This window comes from Rhipicephalus sanguineus, chromosome 8 (genome assembly GCF_013339695.2).
Source record: "Rhipicephalus sanguineus isolate Rsan-2018 chromosome 8, BIME_Rsan_1.4, whole genome shotgun sequence".
NCBI lineage: Eukaryota > Metazoa > Arthropoda > Arachnida > Ixodida > Ixodidae > Rhipicephalus > Rhipicephalus sanguineus.
The window spans coordinates 156204562-156218305 of NC_051183.1; the positions used below are offsets into that span (position 1 = coordinate 156204562).

The 13744-nt window shown below is 45.1% G+C and overlaps 1 protein-coding gene across 1 annotated transcript in view; it reads right to left on the reverse strand.

Moving 5' to 3' along the window:
- Positions 1–13744, reverse strand: part of LOC119403620 (lysine-specific histone demethylase 1B-like) — a 29130-nt gene that overhangs the window by 14793 nt on the left and 593 nt on the right. The window contains exon 2 of the mRNA XM_037670540.2: positions 3627–3844. Coding sequence (XP_037526468.2) covers positions 3627–3844 — 218 coding nt within the window. The remainder of the gene's footprint in view (positions 1–3626; positions 3845–13744) is intronic.

The following is a 13744-nucleotide window of genomic DNA, read 5'->3' on the forward strand; positions in this document are numbered from 1 at the left end:
ATGAGCCCATTCCGCTATTTGTAGGCGCATCGGCTAGGCCATCAAACTATGTTTATCACGCATTGCCATGCTTCGAAAAAAAGCCGGGAAAGTGCAGCCATCGCCGCTAAAAACACACACGAACTTTCAAACAGCTCCAAAAATGGTCAACTATGTCCATCTAGCGGGAAACATATCAAGCCAATGCCTCCTTTCTAGAGGAGGCACTGATCAAGCAAACAGCAAACATTAGATAATGTGCTGCCATCTGTGAGGGACTGTGATTTTCTTGAAAATCACATTTTCAGTTTCTGTAGACCCTTTTCTTTCAGATTCCAAAATATCTTCACCAAAAACCACGTAGAAGTGCTTTAAAAAATTTGTTACGCCTGCCACGGTGGCGAAAGTTATTGCGGAAATCGCAAAAAAAAAACTGATTTTCAAAAAATAATAGCTCCTCAACGGCGCCACCGTTCGCCGATATTTTGGTCTCGTCGGAACGAGCATTTCTCCGTCTTCGAATTCCCCGCCTCAGCTGGCTCCTCCCTTCGAAAACAAGCGCACAAAAAGCAAATGTCCGAAGGTCGTTTCGAGGCCTCCGATTGGCCGCGTCCGCCATGTTGCCCCAGCGCGCCTCGCCATTGGTCCGATGCGCGCTTCGGGGATCGTCGGCTGCTGCCATGGCTGCTGCTTGCGCTTCGCGAGGTCACGGCTGTCGAAAGTCGCGGTCTTTATGACGCGTTCGCACTCGTCATGTGTTCACGGCTCGAAGTCGACGATCACGTAGAACTTAAGTACGTTTTAGTTAGGAGCTGCAAGCGGAAGCCCGATCAGATTACGATGGCACGCCGCGCTCGCAGCGAACGTCGTAAGCGCGCGTCTCGGTCCGACCCTTTAGTTGACTCGTCGGATCAGCGGTTGGAGGTTCTGCTATCAACACTTCGTACGTAGTGACGAAGATAATTGCGGGACGACTCCTTGTACTCGCGACCACGCATTACGTACTTTGAATCAAACATCGGGCACCGCGGCCGGCGCGTCTACTGCTCGGAGTCGTTGCTAGGCCTAACTTCGCTCACGGCGCCGGCGTGCGAGACGAACCTCGAACTTTGCGGGCAAGAACAACGCGTTAGAGGAACCGCGGCAGTGTGCTTCTTCGTAAGCAACGCAGCGCATCGCCCGCCGGCTCCTCGGAACCGCGGATGGTAATTTTACGCATCGGCAGCGGACCCCACAGCCAAGCTCGTCGCGCAGCGGCCGCGCGTCGGCGTCCCGAAGTGCGAGACCAAACACGTTGCGCGCCGATTTTTCGTCGCCGCACCTAGGGATATTGCGCATCGTCACCGAATGCCGCGACCCAGAACATCGCGTGCAGATTTCCCGGACTCCGCGGCCGAGCACTTCGAGGTGAAATAAAGCACTGTTGATGCAATTTAGGCGCGCTTGGAGCCGTGCGTGGTATCGCCGCAAGCTCTCATGAATCATCTGAAAAAAAAAAAAAAATAAAAGCCTCGCAGATAACCGTGTTCGCCGCAACCGGTGAATTGTGAAGCGCATCACAGTCGAGGTTTACAAGTGAGCTTGAGTGAAGCAGGGAGATGAATTTACATCTGCCCAATTCGCGTCTTGAATAAACAGCTAAGGAATTTCTATTCCCCCAATGTTTTGGCCGTAATTGCCTGTTATTTAGGAGGAAGGGATAGGCTGTCATGATGAGAGCCACTCTTAGTATCCTATAAAAATTATTCAATGATCAATTGCAATAAAGACTTAGTGATAGCACGAATACAAGAAAGCTGGCAAAGCACCACAGCATATGGCCTAATCACATTACAATATAACGGGCAGCCGACAAAGATTCTCTGCGCTTGAAAAAGGCTAAGAATCGATCACTAGAGATGATGGAAAGGCGGCAAAGAAAGAGAGTGCCAAAGGACACCTCCAGTTATGCTGCAGGATCATTTTAGAACTACATATGTGCTCAAAACTTTCAAACGTCGTTTTCTCAAAATGACTTTTTTGGCTAGTGAGGCTGCTTATCCCAGCCATATCTCTGGAACCACTCATCGAATTTCCATAAGTCTTTTTTATTATGTACTTGAATAAATTTCTGAGGGGGTGTCAAGCCCTTTTTTTCAATATATTGTGTCTGTTATTTATTATAGTTAATCAAAATTTGATAATATCCTAATCACCAACACTAAATTTGATGGTCTGCTAAAACTTTTCAGCAAGGAAATTCAAAAAAAAAGGGCTCTGTTACCCCCTGAAGTATCAATCTGGGAATCATCACAGTTAATTTCACAGTTACAGTACCTTTTGAAAGTTCTCCAGGCCTGGGATAAGAGAACCATGTGCATTATTCTGACATACTGCCATAACTTGAGAACCAGTGAACATAACTTCATGAAATTTTGTAATTCTTCTAATGCTTTTGCTGTGAGTCTATCATGAAAATTTCATTAAGATATCTCAATAAACAAAAAGTTGGTATCCGAAGGTAGCCTCCCCCCTAAAGGCGAAGCTTAAGGGTCCCCCAATTTTTTTTTCAAGGAATTTTTTTGTTCTGTGTATCTTGCAAGTAAAGCACCTTTCATTACTTTTTTCAGTTGTTCGAACATACCGTATATTGCCGATTATAAGTCAACGTTTTTTTCATAAAATGACCTTCCAAAGTTCGGGGGTCGACCTATAACCGCAGTCGACCTATACGCGGAATTGTATGTAAAGTCGACTTATCTGTGGGGTCCGACAGAAGGTCGTCGTCCTCGAATTCCCTGCTATTCGACGCATCGATAACATCAGCCGCAGAGGTAGCGGAGTCGCGACAACAGCTATCTCCCAACGCGCGCGCGCTGCTTCCGGAGCCGGACATTTTTGCGATCTGCCGCCACGATCGCGAAACTATAGCTAAACCACGCGAGGCAGAACTACGGAGCGCGTTTAAAAATCACCGCCGCATGGCATTAATGCGAACTGCTTGGGAAACAAGGTCTCGAAAGCAGCATTTCAAACCTTTGATAAAAGGCGAACGATGCTCTACGAATAAAGAGGAATTTACCTTGCAATGCGCCCTGCAGTTTTGTTTTCATACAATAGAAACGATTCGTTGACAATTTCGATGAATGTGGTCATTACTGGCTACATCAAATTCAAAGTCGCGCTAAAATTTTTGGAGGGGAAATTAGAAAAAAAGGTCTTTTTAGTGCTCTGGGATATCTATCAAGGGATGACCACAATGAATTTCAGCTTCCTGCTATGTCCTGGGATTTCTCAAGGCTCTTCCTCAGGCACACATGTGAATCACTCAGACCTCAATAGCGCTGGAATTAACACAGCTTCACGAAACGTTGCAGTTCCTTGAGTTTTAATGTACTGAACATGGCCTGAAAGTTTCATCCAGATATCTTAAAAAAAAAAAAAAAATTGGTCTCTATTTCTACTGTTTTCACACTGTGCACATGTGTCACATTTTGCAGACACGATGACCACTGACAGATCTACACGCCCTGCTTGTTTGTTTCAAATGCGAAAACCTGGTGCAAGGCCTTTTACAGCAACCACATTCAAATTCATGCTGCTATTACCCAATCAGCGAATGCATTCAAGCTGCAAGAATGACTCTAAACCAAGGAAGTCAATCACACCTGTTGGTGACGCCTGTGACGATATGGGCACCCATGCCGACGCATACGCCGAAGGATGTGTCGTCGCGCACTCGCCCCCCAATACGGTCCGAGGCCTCGAGCACCGTCACCTGCATGCCCAGCCGGTGCAGATGCCGCGCTGCCGATAGGCCAGCAGGGCCCGCACCCACAACCAGCACACGCTTCTGCACAGGAAAAGGCACCAGCACAACACACAGCTTGTAAAAAGCCAACCACATTCACTTGCTCACACTGTCACCCAAGTGTCGCTATAACATAAAGCTCTTTCATTCTCTATAATAAGCTAATGCCATTCTGACTGGTCGGAATCTTCCGGGGTAATGCCTACTGTGTCATGCGATGCAACGAAAGCCACAAAAATGCCCTGTAGTAAATACAGTCGAGTCCACTTATAACAATACCGTTTATAACAATATATCGGATGTATTGATGAACAACGATGGCACAGTCCACTTTTGTATGCTTTCTATGGTAAAATAAACCGCTTACTACGATGCTCCAGTGCCACGATATTGGACATAACAATTGAATCCGGCTGTAACGCACGCGGAAAATGCTCTCCACACCGACAGCATGCGTTGCGATGCACCTTGCACCCCGTCCACCCGCTCATAAAACAAGTCGACTTTGCCGCCTACGAGGAAGCAAGAGGAGGAGCTTTCCTTCCGAACTCCCCTCCCAGAGCCGCCTCTCTGGCCTCGCCTGGGCCCCCAGTCACACCAACGTTGGCTCGCACCGCTCACTCGCCTGTTGTGAATGCCATACTTTGACTGTTTTTCTCCACAACTGCCTCCGTTTTTACGTTTCGCCGCAGACGGGACATCATGGTCGACGTCCCGAAGTCCCGTCAAGGGGTGCCGAAGTTGTGGTCGGCGCTCAATGAAGATGCTGGACGACTTTCTTCATGCAGACGATATTGTGGGAATGCCCGAGTGAGTGCCTCAGTGATGAGGTGATTGTTGTGCGTATACGTGATGCGGACAGCGGTGAGAGCGACGACTCCGACGACGCGGTCGAGCAGCCTACCCAGGTCTTTTTTTTTTTCCGACCCGCTTATAACAATTATCGATTACAGTATAATCTCGCTACAACGGATCTGTTTACAAGAGACATTTCGATATTACACACCTATTTCTGGCGTTATGCCGACCTCCGTATCTGTTCCATTGATTGAGCTTCGTTTACAACGGATTCTGGTACAAATGACATTCGGATATGATTGACTAAAATGTCAGGCCAGGAAAGTGGTCAGGACTCCTTTAGAGCGGACTTTTCTACCACGGACATATCAAATTCAATAACTTCAGACTTGAAACATCGCTTAGCATACTTTCGGGACGGGAACAGCGTGCTGCAGATATCGACGTACCGATTTAAAGGGCCCCTAAACCACCAACAGACGCTCGCATGCTCCTCTCCGTGCCTTTGCTCTACCGAAAACAGCCGTCATGACGTCACCTGTGTGATTAGGTGACGTCGCGAGCAAGAGACGCTATCAGTGGGCGAACAAGAGCCTGTTTTCTGCTAGCAGATGCGCGCGCTTCTTGCGTTTGCACCTCGGACGCTGGCCTCGGAGAGGTGGATAGACGAGCCGACGGACGCAGCCTAGCGAAGGAAAGAGCGAAACGAGAAAGCGCGTGCAACTCCGCCAGCGTTCGCAGTAGACTCGTGCACAAATGCAACGCCACAACTTAATTTTGACCTCTGGGGGGTTTAGGGGCCCTTTAAGGGGGGACATGGTGTGTGGAGATATTTTCTGCATCTTTTGACGAAACTTGATGAAAATATACATGCTTATGTAGTTTTTTCTGCTGATTTCAAATATGCAAAAAGTTTTCTTGTAGGTCAATTAATTCAGAAGATACACGAAGCTGCCACTCTGTTGTTTTCGGAGACAATAGGAAAGAATGTGCTTATCAAAAACTGATTATTATTGCATAGCTAGATAGTGCAATTAGCAATAAGTGCAACGCTGCAAGCAGATTTCAAATCAAAGCATAATTAGCAATTCTGCAGATGATGAAAGTTCAGTGTCTATGCCATGGCTATGACACACAAATAAATTTATAGGTTTCAAAACAGGAGAAAGTGCCTCAGATCAGGCTGGCCGACGTTTCGATAGGGGACCTATCTTTGTCAAAGGCACCTTGTCATCCCTGGCGTGTTAGTTTTAAGGGGTTAGTGATGACGTCATGTCCAGCGGTGGCGCGTCTGTTGCTGTTGGTAATTTCTGCCTGGAAAGAGAGAAACTCGAAAGCAGAGGAGTGTAGCCCTTGCCACATTTCAAGAGAGTTTGCAAACACGTTCGGGTCTGCCATGTCAGAGTTAAAGGAAGCTGCAAAGAAAAAAAAAGGGGGGGGGGTTACAACAAAGCGAGAGGGCGAGTGCAGCCATCACAAAGAGCTGCAGAAGGTGGTGAGGAAGGAACTACAGTCGGGGAGAAAAACCGGGCGGCTTACGTTTAAATGTCCGCCAAGGAGCTGCAGAAGGTGGTGGGGAAGGCAGCTACAGACGACAAAAAAAAAAAGGTACTCGGGCGGCGTACGTTTAAAATTCCACCTGCCTACTTTAAGTGATATTGAAAGGGTTGCCTGAAAAGCAAGCTCCTGCTTAAAGGGACCGACAACTGCTCAGAATATGAAATGAGTTGACTCCACTGATGTAAAGATTGTCCGTCGCACTGACTCAAACCAACCCTGTTTTTTTCGTGAGAGATGGATTTATATTTTTATTTCTTAAATGAAAGTCGCGAAAAATGACCTGTGGCGCCTCTGGCGGCAAAGACATGAACGATCCGACGAAGACGGCCACGTGACCGTTGATTACTGTACGCGGTCGACGATTTTTTTGTTAGTACTGAAATATTGTTCGTTTCTTTATATTAAAAGGTACTACTCCATAAAAATGTACACATATGCCTGCGTTAGTAGTATGCACTAAAGTGGCGCTGAATTCGCGTGACGTAATGATCCCATGCTCGTGAGCGCGTCTTGAGCAACTTTTCAGCGTGCTCATGCAACCGTGCACGCAGTTTCCAGGTCGCTAAGATTTTGGAGCGACATAGTTTTGCTACCTATACTTTCTCTCAGAAATGACGCGCGCTGCTATTCGGTGCGGCCGTGCATATGCACAGTTACGTTTTCGATTACTTGGCTTGGCTCGTGTATAGAGAGAGTAACGACGCCGGGACAAGCCATCCATGACACAGGCGCAGGCAATCTTGGGCGCAGGCGCACAGAACGCTGTACAAATGCCGGGAAGGTGTATAAAGCCACACATCTGATTGTAACAGCTTGCTATTTTCAAAAATGGTTGGAAAGCTCAAAATAAAGGTGGTTAAGCATAGTTACAGTAACTCCTGCGAAAGCAGAACAACGACAGCTTTCACAAGGGCTAGCGGCATTGCTATCAATTCTCAGCGTTGCTGGAGCAAGCCTGCATGCGTGTTTGGAGCCTTTCAGATCGAAAAATACTGGTTATAAAATAACTACGTGCTTTTCGGATAAACCACTGCAGCTACAAACGCTACGAAGGGTGAGCTTCCTGTCGCGCCGTAAAAATCTGGGTCGAGAAAAATCAGTTGTCGGTCCCTTTAATGGGTGAGGTAATTGGCTGGCATATGCATCCAGTGTCGTCGGTGGCTTCCGAAAATTGGGCGCCCGTCAACTAAGAGGGGAAAAAAAAAGAGAAAGGAACGAGGGGTGGCCGGGGGGGAACAATCAGAATAAGACTCGTAGAACTTCCTGAGAAGGCGAGGGCTGTGACAATGCTGGCCAGAAGCGGCCTTTGGAGCGCGGAAAGGGGGAAGGAAACCGTGGTTCGGATTCACTAAAAAATGAAAACATCTTAAGAGTATAATATCTACACGTATGTGCACATTTATACATGCAAGGTTAAGAGATATTAAAAAAGAATATTGACAGTGTATTATGGGAGCTGGTCGGGATTTTATTTTGCGAATAGGTTAAGGTTTTTGAAAGCTGAGCGTACTTCATGTCTCTTAATATTATAGGAATCATGCTATGGCTTTTAATGATTCCAAATTACCACGAGCTAGATTTATTCCTGATGGGTGTAGGGATTGAAATTTGTGTATCAAATACGATTCCATGTATTTCCTCTCACGTGGTGACCGGAAGTTTGTAGAATGTAAAGTTTGGCTTGATCGAAATTGTGGTCTTGTTGATTGAAGTGGCTGGCTACTGCTTTTGGTAAGTTGTGCTTTGTGTCTGCGCGGTGGCCGTTCAGTCTTACATGAATTGGTTGTCCAGTTTCGCCCATGTACCGTTTTTTACAGGTGGCACACTCAATGCAGTAGATCAGGTTGTTTGAGGTGCACGTGAAGTTCGATGTTACCTTGTGAAGGTAATCGGATGCTGTGCTTTTTACGTTGGTGGCTGGCTGTATATGTTTGCACGTAGAACATCTTGGACGCCCACAGGGTCCAGACGTTGGTGTAGTTCTTGTTGCGAGTTTTGCATGCACAAGCATATCTTTAAAATTGGCGTTGCGTCTGTAGGCAACCTTAGGCGGTTCGGGGAAGATTTTTTTAAGTTTCTGGTTGGTTGTTAGAATCGCATAGTATTTTGCGAGGATGTTGTTTATGTTCGGAAGTGCGTTGGAAAATTTTGTAGTGAGAAGAGGCGTTGTTGTTGTGGTTTTAGGGCGTGGTTTGAGTGCCTCAGTGCGATCTAGTTTTAGTGCGTCTGTGTAAGCCTTATGAAGGAACGCGTTTGGATGGCTTCTGTTTGCTTCCCCAGACGCAGACGTGGCCACAGTACACTAATGCTACGCCGACGATGATGCTGATGGGCCAGGGAAACTTCAGCCTGATTCATGGATTCCGTGCTGCGTACTGCGAACGCTGGAGGTCGCTGTATTAAGCTAAAGAATAAGGTCATTCTGCCGTGAGGGCAGAGAACTGGGCTGAGAATTTACGTTTTTTTTTCCTGCAGTAAGATAGATTTAATTGAAGTAGAGACATTAGGCCAACATTAAGAAAAAGAAAAGAAAAAGGAATTTTATATTTTTCTACTTTTTTATTTTTTTGTCGAGCCTGGTGGCACACTTGTCACCAAATGTACCAGTGCATATATATGCAAGTTCTAGCAAGTTCTACAACAGAGAGAGAAAAGAAGCCTAGCCGTGTTCTCATATGCCTCACATATGCACACCACGAGTTGTGTGGGCTACAACACCCAGGGATTACACGCCCGGAAATGCTCAACAGAGCGGACGGGGAAGCGCCTTCCGTCGTTGCTCAGTCGGCAGAGGGTCGAACGCGTAATTCGAAAGCTGTGAATCCGGATCCCATTGACGGAGAGTGCCTTTCCGTCCACCTTAATTCCGTTCAATATATGTCATAATTATTCCACTGCAGTTAAAAAAAACCACAAATAAAGTTCCCTATGCTTTTCATGGCCTAATTGTCCGTTGGATTCATTTGTTTATTCTTAAAGCACAATATGGACCATATTTCTTAAGTTGTGTTTGATCTTTGTTGTTGTACAACTGCTCTGCGCTTGTTGTGTCGCAACCATTGCGTATTACCGCCATCACGGGCTATGGAGGATAATAAACTTAGTATATCCAAACTGATGTTACTATCTATTGTGGTTCATTTCGCCAAAATCACCTTAAATGTTATTTAGCTAGTTACAAACAGCATTTCACTCATTTGCTTTACTACTGGACATATCCCTATATTCAACTTACTCTCCGTCATGCTCAAGGGCTTGTGCCGAACAAAAAAAATGCATCAAATGCACATCGGTGTTGGCATGCGATTGCTTCACTGTGCATCACACAAATAATACTCGCTATTGGAAAAACATACGTATTCATAGACAGGACATAGACACTCTAGGAATGACACCAAGGAGATGACGGTTTTCGGAAATAGGCTATAATTTAGTAAATACTGAAGTAATATATGAATCCGCAGAGCTAGTCTGCTCATCATCGTTGTTAGAAAATATTACCAATTTTCTGGTGCTCGTCTCAACAATTTCGCAGCATGCCGTGGGCAGCCGATGACGCTGCCTGATGTCAGAAGTCATCCCTACGAGCAGCGTGATCAAGGTCACGTGTTACTTGTGGCAACTGATAATATAAAATTTCGCTTTTATGTTGTTTATTTCGGGATCACGAAAAAAGCTATTTTTGCAAGCTTTTTGTGAAGTAACTACTAGGAATTCGAGCGTAAAATGTTGCATACATTGTATGCAAGCTATCCCATGCGACGTATGACTGTAGCTGAATACTTTGCCACGCAAAGAATCACAACACGATGGCCATGCTCCCGAATTCAATTTTGATAACACAGGGCAAATAAAGACATGTTTTAGAATAACACAAGTTGGCAGAGTTGGTGCGTTAGCATATTCGCTTGAGCGTGCAGCGTTCGAGTCGTCCAATGCTTTGTCTCCAGTCTCTGCCTCGCTGCACTCTAAACTAAATATGAAATGTTTACCGCACAGGCGATAAATATTGCACAGAAGGGATTGTCTTATCGATGACGCTTAGTCTAACAAGGAGCAGCGATATAGCCCATATAATTAAACTACATTATAACTAGAGCACGCCGACTAGAACTAGTCCCGAACTAAGACATGCCCTTTCCTTGTGCGATACAGCCCTTTTAAACTAAGATACAGCAATATGGTTGTCTGTGCTTTCGTTATTTTGTTTTCTGCGCTGTGAATCATCAAACGGGATGAATACGTTACAGTCGAATTACAGTCGCAATAAAATTATGTCATCAATGATATACGTCCTAAATTTATTGCCCGTTAATTAAACTCGACGTGAGATAATTTTGTATTTTTATTCTAACATATCTCTAATATCCGCGCCATGAGACAATATCGGCTCACTATTAGATTTTACAGCAAATAGACCATTCGCGCAAATTGCACATCCTACTATGTAGAAACCATTCTTTTCTGAAGCGCTTCTTCCAACGCTCAGCGAAAGAGCGGACCCACCCATGGCCTAAAATTAAGCCAATATAAGAAATGTTTACTTAGAGTTCCTGGAAGTGTTTGTTTGTGTACTTTGCGTAAACCACACCTGTTTCGTGTCTATTTGTCAACAAAGCAGGCGAAATAAGTACAATTTGCGTCCTTGATATGACCATGACTAGTCGCGCACAGCCATGATAAGCTGCAACAATTGACTCATCTCTGAGTAGGCATGCGCAGCACAAAGTCAGGAGAACAAAAATACGCCTCGGGCATTTTCAAGGCCTCCTGGCAAGACAAGGAAAGCCGGTGCGGTGTGGCTTTCACGCGGTGTGGTAACTTCGGCCGACCGTCACACGCATTCGACATCGAGCGCTCTTTGTTGATTCCCTCTCCACTACGAATTCTCTCCTTCAATCGCGGCGTTAATGGATGTCATCAATGCAGGCACCCCTCTTTGAGCAGCTTGACTACAACCATTCGACCGCCACATTGTTGCTCTGAAGTAAAGGAAACGCTCCGTAGTCCTAAGTGAAGAAGAAGGCCCTCTGCCGAGATGAAGGAAAGCACTGGAGTTTCTTCCATTCATAACTTTCAGTTTTGTCGCACGGAAAGCTTGACGTGTGGGAAGAAAGGTCAGAGTGCTGCGATCGCACTTCGAAATTCGGTAGTACGCTATAAGTCCAGCGAATGCATACTGTTGTTTACTATAGGGTGCCATTTTCATCACATGCACGCCTTCATTAGAGTGCTTGCAGTGAGCTCGCGCCTAATACCAACTGGTAACGCAAAAACTAATAGTCTATTCAAGCGAGTCATAACGTCGCAGATCACTATTCGGCAGTAAGTTTCTCACCGTGGTTCTGATCGTATCTGCATATTCAGAAGCATACAGCGATACAAAGAATCTGGATATATACATAGCTATCACACATTTTTCACCGCTCTGCCTACCCCCGCGTGCGGATTTCTGATGCAGAATCTCCCCTTCAAGTCTCTGACAATTTCTGTATTCTGACATAGCGTAGTGCAATAAGTCTACCTAGAAAGCGAAGCCCAGCGGACGTGTCCACGCAAGTTCTGCGTTCCGCGAATAGCTTAATTAATTAGTGCAAGAGAAGTCAACTCTTCATAAATTCACATGAACACCGTACAAGCCCCATTCAAGCAGGTGACTCGTAATCCACTGGCTGGATTAAGCTGCGTCAAGTCAACTTTCAACGTTAACTCGAATTTACCGTCTTCTTTTTTGTGCAGACAAAGAAAAAATAAGTATGGGGAGGGAAGAAACAAGACATTCTTTCTAATAGTCACTTAAATAGAAAACGGACGACTTCATAACGGAGGCACGAAGCATATCCACGTTTTACAAACATATTTACATATTAACACCAATACATGCCCATGTCTATAGGTAAGATCTACGTTTACCAGCACATATAAAAAGCAGCACAATATAGTTCGAAAATAAGTCATCCAACCTCGAGTGGAAGTAGCGACGCGCAAGATACGGATGTTCCATATGTAACTACTGACGAGGTTAGAAAGGCCGTACGCGATATGCCACGTGGATAAGCAGCTGGGATGATGGAATAACAGCCGATCTGATTAACGAAGGAGCATGTATTTGGAAGAAACTTGCTACACTTAACACTCAGTGCCTCAAAGCGCCAGCGGTTCTGTTTGCGTCGCGACGAGACGGAAAGAAGTGGGCGTGCTTCTTTCTCAAAGGCAACAACAAAAAGAATCCTTTATTATCAGAAAGCAGCGGCTTTTATCGACCGCATCACTAGCGCCACCGCGGCGCTATAACTGCTGACGCTGTCATAGCTGGCTAGTATCTTATCACACAGGTTCCAGTGAGCTAAGAAAACGCCATCATTATAAAAATAAACAAGGAAGGAGACATAAACAACCTTTAGAACTATTGGCCCAATAGCTTAATTTCGGTGATATACAAAATATTTACAAAGGCAATTTTAAACACGATAAGAGAAACACTTGACTTCAACCAACCTGAAGAAGAAGCCGGGTTCAGAAAAAGCCACTGTACGATGTACCACATTCATGCGATATATCAGGTAATGGAGAAAACTGCTGAATTTAACAAACACCTTTCTAAAGCCTTCATAGACCACGTAAAGGCATTCGACTCAGCAGTAATATCCGCAGCTTTAAAAGCACTAACTCGACAAGGAGTACCTAAATTGTATGTGAATACCTTAGCCGTCATCTACAAAGACTCCACAGCAACCTTACTCCTCCACAAGAAAAGCGATGAAATTGCGATCAAAAAAGGAGTCAGACAAGGAGATACGATATCCCCAATGTTGGTCACTGCGTGCTTGGAGGAAGTGTATAAACAGCTGGACTGGGAAGAAACAGGAATCAAGGTTAACGGAGAATGGCTCAACAACCTACGATTTGCAGATGACAGTGCTCTTCAGTAGCGATAGCAACGAATTGCAACAAAATGATTGAGGAATTTAACCAAGGAATTATTGAATTAGGCTTAAAAATGATTATGACGAAGCCAAAAAAAATGCTCAATAGCCTGGCGAAACAGAAATAGCTTAATATATAAAACCACATATTGGAGTGTATTCAAGAATATGTATACTTAGGACAACAAAGGAGCCTAATCACGAAAAAGAAATTCACCCAAGAATAAGAATGGGCAAGAGCGCACTTGCAGGCACTACGGAATAACGTCAGTAATTCCACCCCTGTCATAAAGCGAAAAGAATAGAGAGAGAGAGAGAGAGATAATATTCTTTATTAAAATGCCCGAAGAGTTAGCCTGGTTTTTCGCCTGGCTTGCTACTCCAGGTGTCGGGTGATTATGGTATATACAATGATCACATATACACCATATACACACAAATAGTACATACAGTCACAAACGCACATATATACATAAAAAGAGTCCTTCACAAGCTTTGGTTAAGCTGAGTGTTTCTCACGTATATAACCACTGCATACTGCCAGTTCTAACATATAGGGCTGAAACATGGAGAACAAAAAGCAACTAGAGAAAAATTTGAGGACCACGCAGCGGGCATTGGAACGCAAAATAATATAAATAGCATTCAGAGATCGGAGTACGGCAGAATGGGTCAGGGAACCAACAGGGGT